Source organism: Odocoileus virginianus, chromosome 23 (genome assembly GCF_023699985.2).
Source record: "Odocoileus virginianus isolate 20LAN1187 ecotype Illinois chromosome 23, Ovbor_1.2, whole genome shotgun sequence".
Taxonomy (NCBI): domain Eukaryota; kingdom Metazoa; phylum Chordata; class Mammalia; order Artiodactyla; family Cervidae; genus Odocoileus; species Odocoileus virginianus.
In genome coordinates, this window is record NC_069696.1 from 29,723,748 (window position 1) to 29,741,428 (window position 17,681).

A 17,681-nucleotide genomic window follows, 5' to 3' on the forward strand; every position below is an offset into this window, starting at 1 on the left:
GGTTGGTCAGAGAACTGCAAACAAAACCAGAGTTCTGTTAATAAGGAATGTATCTGGGGCTGTATATGAGGCTTCTCAGGTGGCTCAGTGGAATGTGTTGCCAATGCAGGAGACACAGAGATGCATGAGACACAGGTTCGATCCCTGGCTCAGAAAGATCCCCTGGAGGAGGGCATAGGCAATCCACTCCAGTATTCTTGCCTGGAGAGATCCCATGGACAGAGGAGCCTGTCAGGCTACAGTCCATGGGGCTGCAAAAGATTCAGAAACAACTTAGCAACTGAGCACTTCTAGGGCTGTATTGGGTGTACACCTTAGCCCAGTGGCTCAGCACTTAGGAATTCTTGTGTATATTCTTTGTCTAACATGGGAAGAGACAGAAGGAATAAAACTCGGCTACAGATGCCTTCCCACTCTCACCTCTTTTTTTCCATTATTTCTTCCACATGTAAAATTGAACATAAGGCACCTGCAGTTTGTCTCAACTCCCTCCCTTTTTCTCCAGCGGTAGGTGCGGAAACTAGAACCCCTACCCAACCCAGTAGTCTGGGGTATCCTCTGCTTTCCAACCACCAATCAGTTGCCTTACCCATGCAAACCCTTCATATAGACAGTTCACTCTCCCAAATGCTTGGTTTCCTCTGTAAAGTCCCTTGGATTGATTTAAACAATTGGGAAAGAGAGTCATTTCTCTTGATCACATTGGCCTCTCATTTAGCACAGTATCACATCAAATAGGTTTGACTAATTCAGTTCTAAACCTCCCTAAACCTGGATTGATCTTCATGGTTTTAGATATCTCAACATAATACACTGCTAGAGTAAAAACAAAAACCTGTACTTACTATACATCATAAAAGACTTTTTTGTTGTCGTGATTTCAAACCCTTATAGAGTCAACTTGAATAATAATCTGGGCCTGGTATATACTCTTCTGAATCCTCTCTTCAAAATACTTCTAAGACCACCCAAAATGGGTGAGACTCACTGTTAATGGCAAAGCCTTTTTTATGTTTTTAAGTTCAACTAATACTACTGTAATAACTTGCTAATACTAGTTAAGTTGCTAGAAATAAAAAATAAATGATTATATTGCCAGGTATTAGTTTCCTTTCAGTAAACGACTGCATCTTCTTGTAAGACGTGTAATTTGTTAATGAAGTGAATTACAATTCTCTAACATTCTGATTTGTACATGAGGATTGCTCCTACATGCAGCTTTGTAAACCAGCACACTAATAGGTGCCTTCAGAATTTCATCAAGAACTCCAATTTTCCTTTATTGACAAAAATTCCTGCAATTCTGGAAACTAAAAATAACAAGAAAGCTAAATCTAAACAACGAGGTGACACAGTTGAATGAAATTCAAAAGTAAGCAGGCAGAAGGAGCCAAGATGGCGGAGGAATAGGACGGGAGACCACTTTCTTCCCTACAAATTCATCAAAAGAATATTTGAACGCTGAGCAAACTTCACAAAACAACTTCTGACCACTAGCAGAAGACATCAGGCGCCCAGAAAAGCAGCCCATCATCTTCGAAAAGAGGAGGACAAAATATAAAAGATAAAAAGAGACAAAAGAGCTAGGGACGGAGACCCATCCCGGAAGGGAGTCGTTATAGAGGAAGTTTCCAAACACCAGGAAACCCTTGCACTGGCGGGTTTGGGGGAAGTTTTTGAATCTCAGAGGGCAACCTAACTGGGAGGAAAAATAAATAAAACCCACAGATTACATGCCTAAAAGCAACTCCCAGCAGAAAAGTACCCCAGACACCCGCATCCGCCACCAGCAAGTGGGGAGGCGAGAGGAGAGGAGCGGGCCGCATTGCTTAGGGCTTAGGGAAAGGACCGGGCTTGAATATCCTGAGAGCAATCGGAGGGAGCTAACGTGAGACAGCAACTTAAACTGTGGGATAGCAAGAGAAAGAGAGAAAATTAACCTGCGTGAGCACACTGCCGGCAGTTCGCAGAACAAAGAGACTGAGCAATTCCGGAGAAGAGCTAGGCGGCGCCGGACCGGCCCATCCCCGCTGGAGGCAGGAGGCAGCGGGAAGGGGAAAGGGGCAAACTCGGCCCCAGAGACGGCACCCCCACCAAACTGCAAACAGGCTCCCAGTTTATAACCAAAGACTCCCTGAGATTCTGCAGGTTCGGGAGGCCAGGGAGGGTCGCGGCTAGAGGCCAGCTCCGGAGAACAGACACAAGGTGCATGCACCCGACTGGCGCGCGGAAACTGAGGCTGGGACCACGGAGGGGAGAAGGCGCACCGCACCCGGGGAGAGTGTGCCCGGCAAGCTCCTGGCTGCCTGAGCTGCTCGGGCGGGGAAGGCACAAAACGCAGGCCCAACCGAGTCTGCACTTTTGTGGAGGACCCGAAAACTGGAACCACACGCAACTCAGGGCCCGCTCCATATAGAGCAGCCTGGAGCCTGAGCAGTGTAGACGGGGAAAGCACACACCCGTGAGCGGGGCAAACCCAGTGTGGCCAGAACACTGCGGGTCCTCCCCCCACACAGGCCGGTGACATTTGTCTGCAGCGCCCTCCCTCCTCACAGCACCACTGAACAAGCGAACCTGAACAAGAGACCACCTCCACCCATGTGTGTCAGGGCGGAAATTAGACACTGAAGAGACTGGGAAACAGAAGCGAAATAAACAAAGGGAACCACTTCAGAAGTGACCAGCGCAACAGATTAAAATCCCTGTAGGTAACACCGACTACACCAGAAGGGGCCTATAGATATCAAGAAGTGTAAGCTGGAACGAGGAGCTATCTGAAACTGAACCGAACCCACACTACCCGCGACAGCTCCAGAAAATACCTAGATACATTTTTACTTTTTTTTCTTTTCTTTCTTTATTTTTTCTCTTTTATTTTCTTTTAAACTTCCCTACTATTACTTCCCCATTACTCCTTAACTTTCATTTTCATATATTTTTACTATTTTTTCTAATTAGAAAAAAAAATTTTTTTTTCTCCGATTTTCTTTTAAAGTCCTCTGTTACTCCTCTATTACTCGTTAATTTTCATTTTCATTTCAATATAACGTTCCCCCCCAAAAAAAGAAGAAGCACTATTTTTAAATTGAACTTCATATATATTTCTAAAATTTATGTGTTTTTTTTTTTTTTTCTCACTTCAAGGAAAATTGCTTTATTCTGCTTCTTCCAAAGGGGCAGCTCTCCAGGCTCCAGGACTGGGAGCTTCGTTGCACCCTCAGGATGGGGCAGAACAAGAAGATGTGGCGCGGCTACTCTTCATTCAAGCCCTTGGCGCCGATGTCACGGCTCTTGGCCCGCAGCTTGTTGAAAATTTTTTGTGTTTTTGTCTTTATTTTTAATATTGTATTTTTAAGAGTCTACTCTACTCTAGATTTTTAATCTTTGTTTTTCAGTATTTGATATCAATTTTGGACAGTTAAGAATCCAATATTCAGTACCCATTTTTATTCAGGAGTGTATATATTACTCTCTCCCACTTTTGAATCTCCGTTTTCTACCTCAGAACACCTCTATTTCCTCCTTTCCCCTTCTCTTCCCTTTCCTATTCTGTGAATCTTTGTGGGTGTCTGAGCTATGGAGAACACTTTGGGAACAGACAACTGCGTAGATCTGTCTCTCTCCTCGTGAGTCCCCCTATTTCTCCTCCTGCTCATCTCTATCTCCCTCCTCCCTCTCCTGTTCTTCATGTAACTCTGTGAACCTCTGGGAGTCCCTCACAGTGGAGAATCTTTTCACCATTAACCTAGAAGTTTTATTATCAGTGCTGTATAGTTGGGAAAGTCTTGAGACTACTGGAAGAATAAAACTGAAATCCAGAGGCAGGAGACTTAAGCCCAAAACCTGAGAACACCAGAAAACTCCTGACTACAGGGAACAGTGAGTGATAAGAGACCATCCAAAAGCCTCCATACCTGCACTGAAACCAATCACCACCCAAGAGCCAGTAAGTTCCAGAGCAAGACATACCACCCAAATTCTCCAGCAACGCATGAACATAGCCCTGAGCATCAATATACAGGCTGCCCAAAGTCACACCTAACACATAGACCCATCTCAAAACTCATTACTGGACACTCCATTGCACTCCAGAGAGAAGAAATCCAGTTCCATGCACCAGAACACCGACGCAAGCTCCCCTAACCAGGAAACCGTGACAAGCCAATCATCCAACCCCACCCACTGGGTGAAACCTCAGAATAAAAAGGAACCACAGACCACCAGAAAACAGAAAGGCCACTCCAGACACAGCCATCTAAACAAGATGAAAAGGCAGAGAAATACCCAGCAGGTAAAGGAACATGAAAAATGCCTACCAAGTCAAACAAAAGAGGAGGAGATAGGGAATCTACCTGAAAAAGAATTTAGAATAATGATAATAAAAATGATCCAAAATCTTGAAAACAAAATGGAGTTACAGATAAATAGCCTGGAGACAAAGATTGAGAAGATGCAAGAGATGTTTAATAAGGACCTAGAAGAAATAAAAAAGAGTCAATTAAAAATGAATAATGCAATAAATGAGATCAAAAACACTCTGGAGGAAACCAACAGTAGAATAACACACACAGAAGATAGGATAAGTGAGGTAGAAGATAAAATGGTGGAAATAAATGAAGCACAGAGGAAAAAAGAAAAAAGAATCAAAAGAAATGAGGACAACCTCAGGGGCCTCTGGGACAATGTGAAACGCCCCAAAACATTCGAATCATAGGAGTCCCAGAAGAAGAAGACAAAAAGAAAGGCCATGAGAAAATACTCCAGGAGGTAGTAGCTGAAAATTTCCCTAAAATGGGGAAGGAAATAGTTACACAGGTTCAAGAAACCCAGAGAGTCCCAACAGGATAAACCCAAGGTGAAACACCCCAAGATACATATTAATCAAATTAACAAAGATCAAACACAAAAAACAAATATTAAAAGCAGCAAGGGAGAAACAACAAATAACACACAAAGGGATTCCCATAAGGATAACAGCTGATCTATCAACAGAAACCCTACAGGCCAGAAGGGAATGGCAGGCCATACTTAAAGTAATGAAAGAGAATAACCTACAACCTAGATTACTCTACCCAGCAAGGATCTCATTCAGATATGAAGGAGAACTCAAAAGCTTTACAGACAAGCAAAAGCTGAGAGAATTCAGCACCACCAAACCAGCTCTTCAACAAATACTAAAGGATCTTCTCTAGACAGGAAACACAGAAAGGTGGTATAAACGTGAACCCCAAACAACAAAATAAATGGCAACGGGACCACACCTATCAATAATTACCTTAAATGTAAATGGGTTGAATGCCCCAACCAAAAGACAAAGACTGGCTGAATGGATACAAAAACAAGACCCCTATATATGCTGTCCAGAAGAGACCCACCTCAAAACAAGAGACACATACAGACTAAAAGTGAAGGGCTGGAAAAAAATATTTCATGCAAACGGAGACCAAAAGAAAGCAGGAGTCACAATACTCATATCAGATAAAATAGACTTTAAAATAAAGGCTGTGAAAAGAGACAAAGAAGGACACTACATAATGATCAAAAGATCAATCCAAGAAGATATAACAATTATAAATATATGTGCACCCAACATAGGAGCACCGCAATATGTAAGGCAAACGCTAATGAGTATGAAAGAGGAAATTAATAGTAACACAATAATAGTGGGAGACTTTAATACCCCACTCACACCTATGGATAGATCAACTAAACAGAAAATTAACAAGGAAACACAAACTTTAAATGACACAATGGACCAGCTAGACCTAATTGATATCTATAGGACATTTCACCCCAAAGCAATCAACTTCACCTTTTTCTCAAGTGCACACAGAACCTTCTCCAGAATAGATCACATCCTGGGCCATAAACCTAGCCTTGGGAAATTCAGAAAAACTGAAATCATTCCAGTCATCTTTTCTGACTACAGTGCAGTAAGATTAGATCTCAATTACAGGAAAAAAATTATTAAAAATTCAAACATATGGAGGCTAAATAACACGCTTCTGAATAACCAACAAATCTTAGAAGAAATCAAAAAAGAAATCAAAATATTCATAGAAATGAATGAAAATGAAAACACAACAACCCAAAACCTATGGGACACTGTAAAAGCAGTGCGAAGGGGAAGATTCATAGCATTACAGGCTCATCTCAAGAAACAAGAAAAAAGTCAAACAAATAACCTAACTCTACACCTAAAGCAACTAGAGAAGGAAGAAATGAAAAACCCCAGGGTGAGTAGAAGGAAAGAAATCTTAAAAATTAGGGCAGAAATAAATGCAAAAGAAACTAAAGAGACCATAGCAAAAATCAACAAAGCTAAAAGCTGGTTTTTTGAAAAACTAAACAAAATTGACAAACCGTTAGGAAGACTCATTAAGAAACAAAGGGAGAAGAACCAAATTAACAAAATTCGAAATGAAAATGGAGAGATCACAACAGACAACACTGAAATAAAAAGGATCATAAGAGACTACTACCAGCAGCTCTATGCCAATAAAACAGACAACTTGGAAGAAATGAACAAATTCTTAGAAAAGTATAACTTTCCAAAACCGAACCAGAAAGAAATAGAAGATCTTAACAGACCCATCACAAGCAAGGAAATCGAAACTGTAATCAGAAATCTTCCAGCAAACAAAAGCCCAGGACCAGATGGCTTCACAGCTGAATTCTACCAAAAATTTAGAGAAGAGCTAACACCTATCTTACTCAAACTCTTCCAGAAAATTGCAGAAGAAGGGAAACTTCCAAACTCATTCTATGAGGCCATCACCCTAATTCCAAAGCCAGACAAAGATGCCACAAAAAAAAATACAGTCCAATATCACTGATGAACATAGATGCAAAAATCCTTAACAAAATTCTAGCAAACAGAATCCAACAACGTATTAAAAAAATCATACATCATGACCAAGTGGGCTTTATCCCAGGAATGCAAGGATTCTTTAATATCCGCAAATCAATCAATGTAATACACCACATTAACAAATTGAAAGATAAAAACCATATGGTTATCTCAATAGGTACAGAAAAAGTCTTTGACAAAATTCAACATCCATTTATGGTTAAAACTTTCCAGGGATACTCTTTTGCCCCCTTCTGATGCCTATGTCAGAAGCCTTCTCTATCTCCTTTATACTTTAATAAAACTTTATTACACAAAAGCTCTGAGCGATCCAGCCTTGTCTCTGTCCCTGGATTGAATTCATCTCCTCCAGAGGCCAAGAATCCCGCATCTCATCGTTCAGCAACAACCTTTCATCTTGGGGGCTCGTCCGGGATCCTTCAGGACAAGATGGGCCTGATAATCTATGTGAGCCTACTTCTGCTGACTCCAGAAATCCTGAGTCTGCCGTTTGATCCTCAAGACAATGCCTTCCTGTCCTGGGCTCACTCCTATGCTGCATTCCACAGTCTAACTGCTGGGTCTGTGGACCACTCCCTTCTTCATCGTGAAAGGCATCCCATGGTGGACATCTCCACTTCAAGGAAAGGACTTTCTCCAAGTCTGCAAATACCTTCAACAATCACATGTGATGCCTCTTCTTAAACTGATGACATTTAACAACCTTAAAATACACTGATGTAACTATGGACATAATGTGACTTTTGATTTTAACTTGGTTTAATGACTATTTTGCCTTACATCTATAACTGTATAATGGGGTTTTCTAACCGTCTAAAAGCTTTTAATTTACAAAATAGTTGTCCGAGCTCCTATGAGTGCCACAGCCTCCTCTGACTATTACATGGGGCCCCTGGATCAGACATCCTCACTATGAGGATTGGGAGAATATGTTGCCTCACCAATTTAGGGACAACGCCCCTTGTCAGCTCGGAAGCAGTTATGGAATGAGAATGACACCCCTTTTCCCTAGGCAACATAATTCCCCTAAAAGAAAAGGGGGAATGAGAGTCATTTCCTAGGCAGGTTGATAAGAAGTCTAGGGGTCCCCAAGGAGAGAGAGGTCCGGGATATTCAAGGAGGAAGAAAGGACAAACGTTTTTACTTTTTTTCCTCTACATTTCTTAGGATTATATAACAATAATGTATCCTGCCTGAGGACAGTCTTTGGATTAAACCCTCTGGCTAATTCTGTTATCTTAAAATGTAAATTATGGGAGTAGGTCTGGTCTTTACAAGGATGTATCCTGACTGAGGACAATCTTTGGATTAAACCTTCTGGCCAACTCTGTTATCTTAAAATGTAAATTATGGGAGTAGGTCTGGTGAGGTCTTTACAACCTCGAGATATTCTTTGGGTTCATTGGAGAGTATATAACTCTATTGCTAACAGTAGCAAATGGGGTACTCTTTTGCCCCCTTCTGATGCTTATGTCAGAAGCCTTCTCTATCTCCTTTATACTTTAATAAAACTTTATTACTCACACAAAAATAAATAAATAAATAAATAAAACTCTCCAGAAAGCAGGAATAGAAGGAACATACCTCAGCATAATAAAAGCTGTATATGACAGACCCACAGCAAGCATTACCCTCAATGGTGAAAAATTGAAAGCATTTCCCATAAAATCAGGACAAGACAAGGGTGCCCATTCTCACCACTACTATTCAACATAGTTTTGGAAGTTTTGGCCACAGCAATCAGAGCAGAAAAAGAAGCAAAAGGAATCCAGATAGGAAAAGAAGACATGAAACTCTTGCTGTTTGCAGATGACATGATCCTCTACATAGAAAACCCTAAAGACTACCAGAAAATTACTAGAGCTAACGAACGAATATAGTAAAGTTGCAGGATATAAAATTAACACACAGAAATCCCTTGCATTCCTATACACTAACAATGAGAAAACAGAAAGAGAAATTAAGGAAACAATTCCACTCACCATTGCAACAAAAAGAATAAAATACTTAGGAGTATATCTACCTAAAGAAACAAAAGACCTATACATAGAAAACTATCAAACACTGATGAAAGAAATCAAAGAGGACACAAACAGATGGAGAAATATACCATGTTCATGGATTGGAAGAATCAATATTGTCAAAATGGCTATACTACCCAAAGCAATCTATAGATTCAATGCAATCCCTATCAAGTACCAACGGTATTTTTCACAGAACTAGAACAAATAATTTCACAATTTGTATGGAAATACAAAAAACCTCGAATAGCCAAAGTAATCTTGAGAAAGAAGAATGGAACTGGAGGAATCAACCTGCCTGACTTCAGACTATACTACAAAGCCACAGTCATCAAGACAGTATGGTGATGGCACAAAGACAGAAATATAGATCAATGGAACAGAATAGAAAGCCCAGAGATGAATCCACGAACCTATGGACACCTTATCTTCGACAAAGGAGGCAAGGATATACAATGGAAAAAAGACAACCTCTTTAACAAGTGGTGCTGGGAAAACTGGTCAACCACTTGTAAAAGAATGAAACTAGAACACTTTCTAACACCATACACAAAAAATAAACTCAAAATGGATTAAAGATCTAAAGGTAAGACCAGAAACTATAAAACGCCTAGAGGAGAACATAGGCAAAACACTCTCCAACATAAATCACAGCAGGATCCTCTATGATCCACCTCCCAGAATATACGAAATAAAAGCAAAAATAAACAAATGGGACCTAATGAAACTTAAAAGCTTTTGCACAACAAAGAAAACTATAAGCAAGGTGAAAAGACAGCCCTCAGATTGGGAGAAAATAATAGCAAATGAAGCAACAAAAGATTAATCTCAAAAAATATACAAGCAACTCCTCCAGCTCAATTCCAGAAAAATAAATGACCCAATCAAAAAATGGGCCAAAGGACTAAACAGACATTTCTCCGAAGAAGACATACACATGGCTAAAAAACACATGAAAAGATGCTCAACATCACTCATTATCAGAGAAATGCAAATCAAAACCACAATGAGGTACCATTACACGCCAATCAGGATGGCTGCTATCCAAAAGTCTACAAGCAATAAATGCTGGAGAGGGTGTGGAGAAAAGGGAACCCTCTTACACTGTTGGTGGGAATGCAAACTAGTACAGCGCTATGGAGAATAGTGTGGAGATTTCTTAAAATACTGGAAATAGAACTGCCATATGACCCAGCAATCCCACTTCTGGGCATAGACACCAAGGAAACCTGATCTGAAAGAGACACGTGCACCCCAATGTTCATTACAGCACTGTTTATAATAGCCAGGACATGGAAGCAACCTAGATGACCATCAGCAGACGAATGGATAAGGAAGCTATGGTACATACACACCATGGAATATTGCTCAGCCATTAAAAAGAATTCATTTGAATCAGTTCTAATGAGATGGATGAATCTGGAGCCCATTATACAGAGCGAAGTAAGCCAGAAAGATAAAGACCAATACAGTATACTAACACATATATATGGAATTTAGAAAGATGGTAACGATAACCCTATATGCACAACAGAAAAAGAGACACAGATGTACAGAACAGACTTTTGGACTCTGTGGGAGAAGGCGAGGGTGGGATGTTTCGAAAGGACAGCATCGAAACATGTATGCTATCTAGGGTGAAACAGATCACCAGCCCAGGCTGGATGCATGAGACAAGTGCTCGGGCCTGGTGCACTGGGAAGACCCAGAGGGATCGGGTAGAGAGGGAGGTAAGGGGGGATCAGGATGAGGAATACATGTAAATCCATAGCTGATTCATTTCAATGTATGACAAAAGCCACTACAATATTGTAAAGTAATTAGCCTCCAACTAATAAAAATAAATGGAAAAAATTAAAAAATTTTTTTAAAAAGTAAGCAGGCAATATGCAGGTGTGTGACTGGTTTGAGTAGATGTGAAGTACAGATCAAAGAGGAAAAGAGCACTCATGTAAAAGAAACTAACTTTATGCACAATTTTTATCAGGGTTCTTTAGAAGCCATCTTTGTCCTATAGTTCCCTTCTAAAGATGGATAGGATAACAATATTTGTAACCCATTATTTTCTCCTTCATGATTATTATGTCTCTTCCTAATGCTCCAATGTTCTCCAATGATTTCAAAGTCAGGATGTCTCAAACCATATGCTTGTGGAAAAATCTGGAAGGCCACAATGACTGGGCTGTGAAACGACATGAAATATGACAAAAATAGAGCATATTAAAAAACATTTTGATGCAAAATGTGTAGTTAGGGAACCATTTGCTCCGGGATGGGGAAGCATGCACCAGGCTAGTGCAACTAGGTTAAGAGCCCCTGAGGGCTATTATTAGCTCTGAATTCAAGCAACATCCAATTGCCATCAGTACTTCTCTGAGTTGGCACTTAAACTTTCAAAGGCTATCTCTGGATTACACCTGTCAGGACTTTCCAGGCAAGAATACTAGAATGTGTTGCCATTTCTTCCTCCAGCGGATCTTCCTGACCCAGGTATCAAACCTGTGTCTCTTGCGTCTCCTGTATTGGCAGGTAGATTCTTTATCATTGTGCTACCTGGGAAGCCCTTAGAAATTGCATAACTTTAAAACAAGGGCATCTGTCTTGCTTTTCTTAGAAAGCCATGGGTGCTACATTTGTTATCATTTAGAGACACAACTGAAGCAACTTAGGAGGAGGAGAGACACTTTTAAAAAATCTAATAAGGAAGTTGTGCGGATGGGAGAGTTAGGGCTGTGGAGAGAATTTGGGCTGTGGAAGCAGAGGGACGGGAAGGAAACAGACAGTTGACCTCCTTGAAATGAAGATGACCCTGGAGTCCACAGAAAGATTCCCTAGGACTTCCCAGTAATAAGGCACCTCATTACCGGACTCTCGGAAAATGGTTTCCTTACTTTAAAATTACTGGATCAACATGTATATGTATGAATGAGTCCTTCTGCAGTCCACCTGAAACTATCACAGCATTGTTAATCAGCTATACTCCAATATAAGATAAAAATTTTAAAAATAAATAAAATAAAATGACTGTATCAAAATGGGAGAAGGGATACAATATGAAAACTATCCATGAGAGATCAAGGCAATTTAAAGTTATAAATGAGGTGATCAAGAAGGAGATAGAAAAAGTCCAAAGTCATCAGAGTACTGTAAAATCCACTATTTTTTTCCCCCACAAATTACGTTTCATTTTTCATTTGCCTCATCACATTGCACTGTGAATCCAACCACCATTACCACTGATGTTTTGATATGCAAACACATAAGTATAGAATATCAATGGGCTTCCCTGATAGCTCAGTTGGTAAATAATCTGCATGCAATGCAGGAGACCCTGGTTGGATTCCTGGGTTGGGAATATCCCCTGGAGAAGAGAAAGGCTACCCACTCCAGTATTCTGGCCTGGAGAATATCAATACACTCTCCTTAACTATAATCTAAAATATAGAAATTTAAATTAACAAAGAGATTATTTACATGATGAATTAACCCTTCACTTTACAAACACTTCTTCTATGGATAAAAGTATAAAAGTTTTTTGGGAAATTTTTTCATTTATCTATAGCCTGTGAAGAATTTACTATATAAGATGACCTTTAGAGATTATCAAGTAGGAATCCTTTTTATTTCATTCTTTCAAGGATCCATAACTCAACATCTACATCTCTAAAATGTATGAGAACTTAGTTTTCATAGACTAGCAGAGTATATCGACTGTTGGGTTAGAGGACACTATCTTTAAAGGACAAAGAATAACACAAACAAATAAAATTCACAAACATTTTAGTAAGGAAATAACTATATCATATTTTGATTTTTAAAAAAACCTGAGAGTGGGGATCTTACATTAAATTTATCTTTGAATTTCCAATGCCTAGCACAGTCCCCGGCACATAGTAAGAGCTGGGTATGTTTGAAATTGATGAGCAAGTCTCATCCGTCTCTGAACCCTGCCAGGATGTGAGATCATTAGGACATTCTGTGCTATGGATGACAATTGACAGTGACTGAAACAGGCAGCAGAAGAACAGAAGGAGGAAAAAAGAAAAGTCATGGAGGAAAAAATCTCCATGGCCTGGAGGAATAGAGCAGGTGGAGATAATGAATTAAGGAGAAAATGATAATAAACCTTACCTTTATGTTCTTATGATTTTTAAAAATACTTTACAGGATTCTTTCTCTCTTGCTTCTCACTATTCCTCTGTGAGGAGGTTATTTAATATATATAAACCCCAGAATTTAGAGAGAAATGAAGGAAATACAACCATTTTTATTTTTACTGTAAAATATTAGCTGCTGCTTAAAGAGGAAACAAATGAGTTTAGCTTTTTCCACAAATAGGGTGAAGGGTTAAAAGTATTATATAATCAGATAAACCTCAAGGTGAAAGTCATGAACTGGTTATTTTCCAAGAAAACTTTTATAATTCATGAAATAAGCAATTAACTGCCCGGTAATTTTATACGACTGTCCTACACTGCTCCCCATACGACTTTTTCCCCAGAAGAGTGGAATTTAAAAAGCATGGAAGGTTATTTAAATTATTGTATAAACCTGTGCTGAGAAAACTGCCCCAAATCTCAACAAGAAATGGCTGTATTCAACTGGACTGCCGTTTCACTTAGCCTCTGGCAAGTAACTTACCTTGAAAGTCTCCACCGCCTCTTTGGATCCGCCTTCTCCAGTACCTTCTGCGGAGCATCCATTATTGCAGTCCTTAAAGAAGAATTAAATCCATTAAGTAAAACTAGGTGTCTCACTGGGGTCTGGGGTAATCAATATCACTCACCATCACACCCTTGGCTGCGCTCGGGTCTGGTCCCCAAGCAAACAGGAAAAAGAGGATCAAACACCCAGGCACTAGCCCCAAAGGAGAGCGTCCTGCGAGAGCTGTCCTTCTCTTTCTGCCCTGTCGGAGGTCGCGGCTGTTTTTTTCCTTCACCGCTGGCTTCGAGCAGACTGGTTAAATTCCAGATTCGCCCTGCTGCGCCAGGGTTCACCAGCAAAGAACAAGAAAGTAATCGTCTCCCTATTATCCGAGGAAATAGTCTAGATTAGGGCTTAAAGCCATTAACAGAGAAATCTCCTGGGCGCACTCAGCCTCGTGGTCTTGTCGATCATGGGCGCACAATAGCAAGCCTGGAAAAGCGATGGGGACCAGAGTGAACCATTTCCTCCACGGGTAGGGTCCTCCAATGCAGGCGCAAGGACACCCGTTAAGGACAGAACTCATGGAATGAGGGCGTAAAATTTTAAAAACACTTAAGGACGCAATGGAAACAGGTCAAACAGGAAAAGGTACTGACCTTCAAAAAAAAAAAAACCTAATCTGCTACATCACTAGGGGAAAGAGGAGGAAGAAAAGGATTCAGGGAGGCAAAAAGCTACGGACAAAATATTTTCGGGTGGCGAAGGCACGCAGGACGTGGCTGTCAGTTCTGGCAGCCCAAAAATTCCGTTCCCTCTGCTCCCCCCACCCAGCCCCCACCTCTTCCACCAAAGCGGATTCCATGGCGACCCTCACGTTCCCGGTGGCCGTCCGCGCCTCGCTCCGGAGCAGGTCACCGGCGGGACTTTCAGATCTGGCTGGCGGGGGCCTCTCCGAGGCGTTCGCAGACTGGGACTCTAGATTTGGGGAAGGGATGGGGAAAGAGGAGACTCCCGGATGGAGACAGAATGGTGGTGCAAGGCGAGGCAGGATGGTGCGGGCAACAGCAGCTGCGCGCCCGACCAGGCCCGTGGACCTCCGAGAGCCTGGGGTCCAGTCTGCCCCACCCCTATTCCTACTCCCACCCCCGAGAAAGCCTGTGGTCTGGGTACCTGAGGGGCGAGGGCCGCGGCGGCGGGGGGCGGGCTGGCCATCGGGAGCCTCCCGGGGCGCGCGGCAGCAGAGAGCGGCGGCGACACGCTGCACCCGGCTCCACGAGAAAGCGGGCGGCGCGGCCAAGCCCCAGCGCACTCACCGCGCGGAACCGGCCGCCACCGCCCGGGTGCCCCGGCCACCAGGCGCAGGGAACAGCGCAGCCCCTCCATCATGCCTGGGGGAGAAACTGTCTGATCCTCCAGAGGGGAATCTCCAAGCCCTAGTCCCAGCCCCCTGGGCAAGAGAGTGCAGGAACGCCTCTCCGGGAGCCGGCACTGAGCAAACATTCTTATTTACCAAACAACCGCACGGTGGGCCTGGAAACGCCCCTCTGCCCGGGGGAAGCCACCTCTGGGAAATTAATTTTCTTTAGGACAGATTTTCCTTTCACAACCCCACAAAAGGCAGTTTCTGCTTCCCTCCACCCCTCCTGCCCGGGGAGCTAACAACTGGGATTGCCCGTTATTCCTGGGCAGTTATCTGCCACTGACCCCCAACGCGCAAACTGAAGGAGAACGTGAATCCGGGCTTTAGATTTCTTTTCACCACCAACCAAGTCCGGTTTGCAAACTCCAAGTCGGATTTGCAAACTTGGGGTGTTAAAGGGCTGCTAGGCTCACAGCCCCTAAGACCTTTTTCTGCCCAAAGACCTCAAGGCCACTTAGACCCACTTAACCACCCCTCCACCCCCCATCCATCGGTTTCAGGCAAAGTAGACCACGAGCTCCTAACCAAGCGGCTTTGACAGTTTTTTGATGTTGGCGTGTGATAAAAAACATTTAGAAACGGAGCTGGAAAAGTGACATCGGAAAAGGAAACGGACGAATGTAATGGCTATGGTCTGCCGTGTGCTCCTGGAGCAATGTCAGACTAAATTATGAGCCTTTCTGGGCTTTTAAAGGAATAGGAAGTGGTGACTTGCGCTGATTTGATCTTAGAACGTGGGAGGGTGGTTAAACCCAGTCTGGTTTTAGAATTGATTTTATACAGCCCTGAAGTCAATATGGCTGTAATCTTATCGCCCAGAAATTACATACACTTCTCCCTTCCTCTCTCCCCTTGGTACTAGACATAGAAAAGCCTCTTATGCTGGGGTGGAGCCCTAACAGGTCACATGTCACTGGCAACCACAGTCTCTTGTTAAACAGATGTAAAATTGAACAATTGAAAGAAAATACAGATTAAGTATACTCAAGTATACTTTTGACAATTAAAAGAAAATATAGGTTAAGTATACTCAAGGATACTGTTGAACTATTGAAAGAAAATATAAATTAAGTGTACTCCTACCCCAAGCAGAAAAATATGAAATGCTTAGTTGAAAGAGTTACAAATTATTTGCATTCAAAAGTCTGGTTTAAATGTGTATGGGGATTCCCAGGTGGCTGAGCAGTAAAGAATCTGCCTGCCAATGCAGGAACCACAGGAGACCAGATTCTATTCCTGGGTCCAAAGATGGGGAAGATCCCCTGGAGAAGGAAATGGCAACCCACTCCAGTATCCTTGCCTGGAGAATCCCATGGACATAGGAGCCTGGCAGGCTACAGTCCATAGGGTCACAAGGAGTTGGACACCACTGAGCAACTGAGCACAAATGTCTATACCTTACTATTCATTCAAAGCCTGTTATTACTGTTTTATAGGTAGATACTAAACAGCTCCGATTTCCTTGCCATTTTAAGCAATGACCTGTAAGTGACCTTTAAGTGACCTGTAAATCCTCCCTATTCATCCAAGATAGCCTGTATCATACAAGAATGATGTTATTAAAGAATTACTACAGGGCCCCCCTGACCTTTCCTCTTTCCTCCCGTTCAGAGCCAGACTCTGGTGGGCAATCACCATCTGTATTAACTGCTGCTACTTCCTTCCTTTTCAAGTGACTATAATTTGACTTCTCTTCAATTATTCCACCTAAGCAAGGTTCCTAGTAGCCTTCATTTTGCTCAACCCAATGGTTTTGCTTCATGAGCATTTTTATGGCTCCACCTATATGCTGATGACTTCTAAATACAATTTTTTTCAGTCTGACTCTCTCGTGATCAGTAATGTGCTTACAATCAAAAGTCTAAAATATTCATTAAGTGTGTAACATTTGTGCCTGCCCTGGGCTAAGTGCTGGAGATGCAGTGTGAGCACACCTCCATCCTGTAATCTAGCATTGTCCCCAGCCAAATAGAAAAATGTTACCTGTATTTAAAAGTATTAACTAATCCCTGCAAATGTGAAATTGCATATGTGGCTAGTGCAACCTGTGCTTAAGAGCCTCTAATAATGAGATGTAACTGACTTAGAAAGGTCCAGCAAGGAATCCTTAAGGAAAGATAAAAAAATTCAACTACAGGAAGAAAGGATGAAGAACGGTCAGGGATGAAAGTGAGTTCCAGGCAGAAAAGACATCTCTAAAATGGGAAGGAATGTGGAGCTTACAAAAGAGGGTGGGCTTCCCTGGAGGCTCAGCCAGAAAGAATTCTCCTGCCAATGCAGGAGATAGATACTGGTTCAGTCCCCAATCTGAGAAGATAGCACATGCCTCAGAGCAACTAAGCCTGCCTGCCACAATTACTGAGCCTGTGGTTTAGAGCCCATGTTCCACAAGAGAAGCCACCACAGTGAGAAACTCAAGCACAGCAACCAAAGAGTAGCCTCTGCAACTAGAAAAAAGCCCTTTCAGCAATGAAGATCCAGCATAGCCAAAAATAAATAAATAAAATTAAAAAAAAAAAAGATGAGGGCTGAAGGAGACACCCAAGGAGGGTGATCCAGCTAAGGTGAGCCTGGGAGGGTAGGCAAAAAGCCAACCAGGGAGCGGCCATTGGTAGTGCCTTAGAGAGTTTGTTGTTGTTCAGTTGCCTAGTCGTGTCCAACTCTTTGTGAGCCCATGGACTGTAGCATACCAGGCCTCTCTGTCCCTCACCATCTCCCGAAG

At 42.1% G+C, this 17,681-nt stretch overlaps 1 protein-coding gene across 4 annotated transcripts in view; it reads right to left on the minus strand.

Annotated features, from left to right (window-relative positions):
• Positions 1-17,681, minus strand: part of BCAT1 (branched chain amino acid transaminase 1) — a 132,316-nt gene that overhangs the window by 74,326 nt on the left and 40,309 nt on the right. The window contains exons 1-2 of one of the 4 annotated variants that reach the window (XM_070453786.1): positions 14,710-14,946; positions 13,534-13,605 (exon numbers count right to left, since the gene is read on the minus strand). In XM_070453786.1, coding sequence (XP_070309887.1) covers positions 13,534-13,605; positions 14,710-14,925 — 288 coding nt within the window. In that variant the 5' untranslated portion in view covers positions 14,926-14,946. Of the gene's footprint in view, positions 1-13,533; positions 13,606-13,678; positions 14,015-14,377; positions 14,618-14,709; positions 14,947-17,681 lie in introns of those variants that run through there. The other 3 variants (XM_020880109.2, XM_020880118.2, XM_020880114.2) reach the window with 3 other exon arrangements.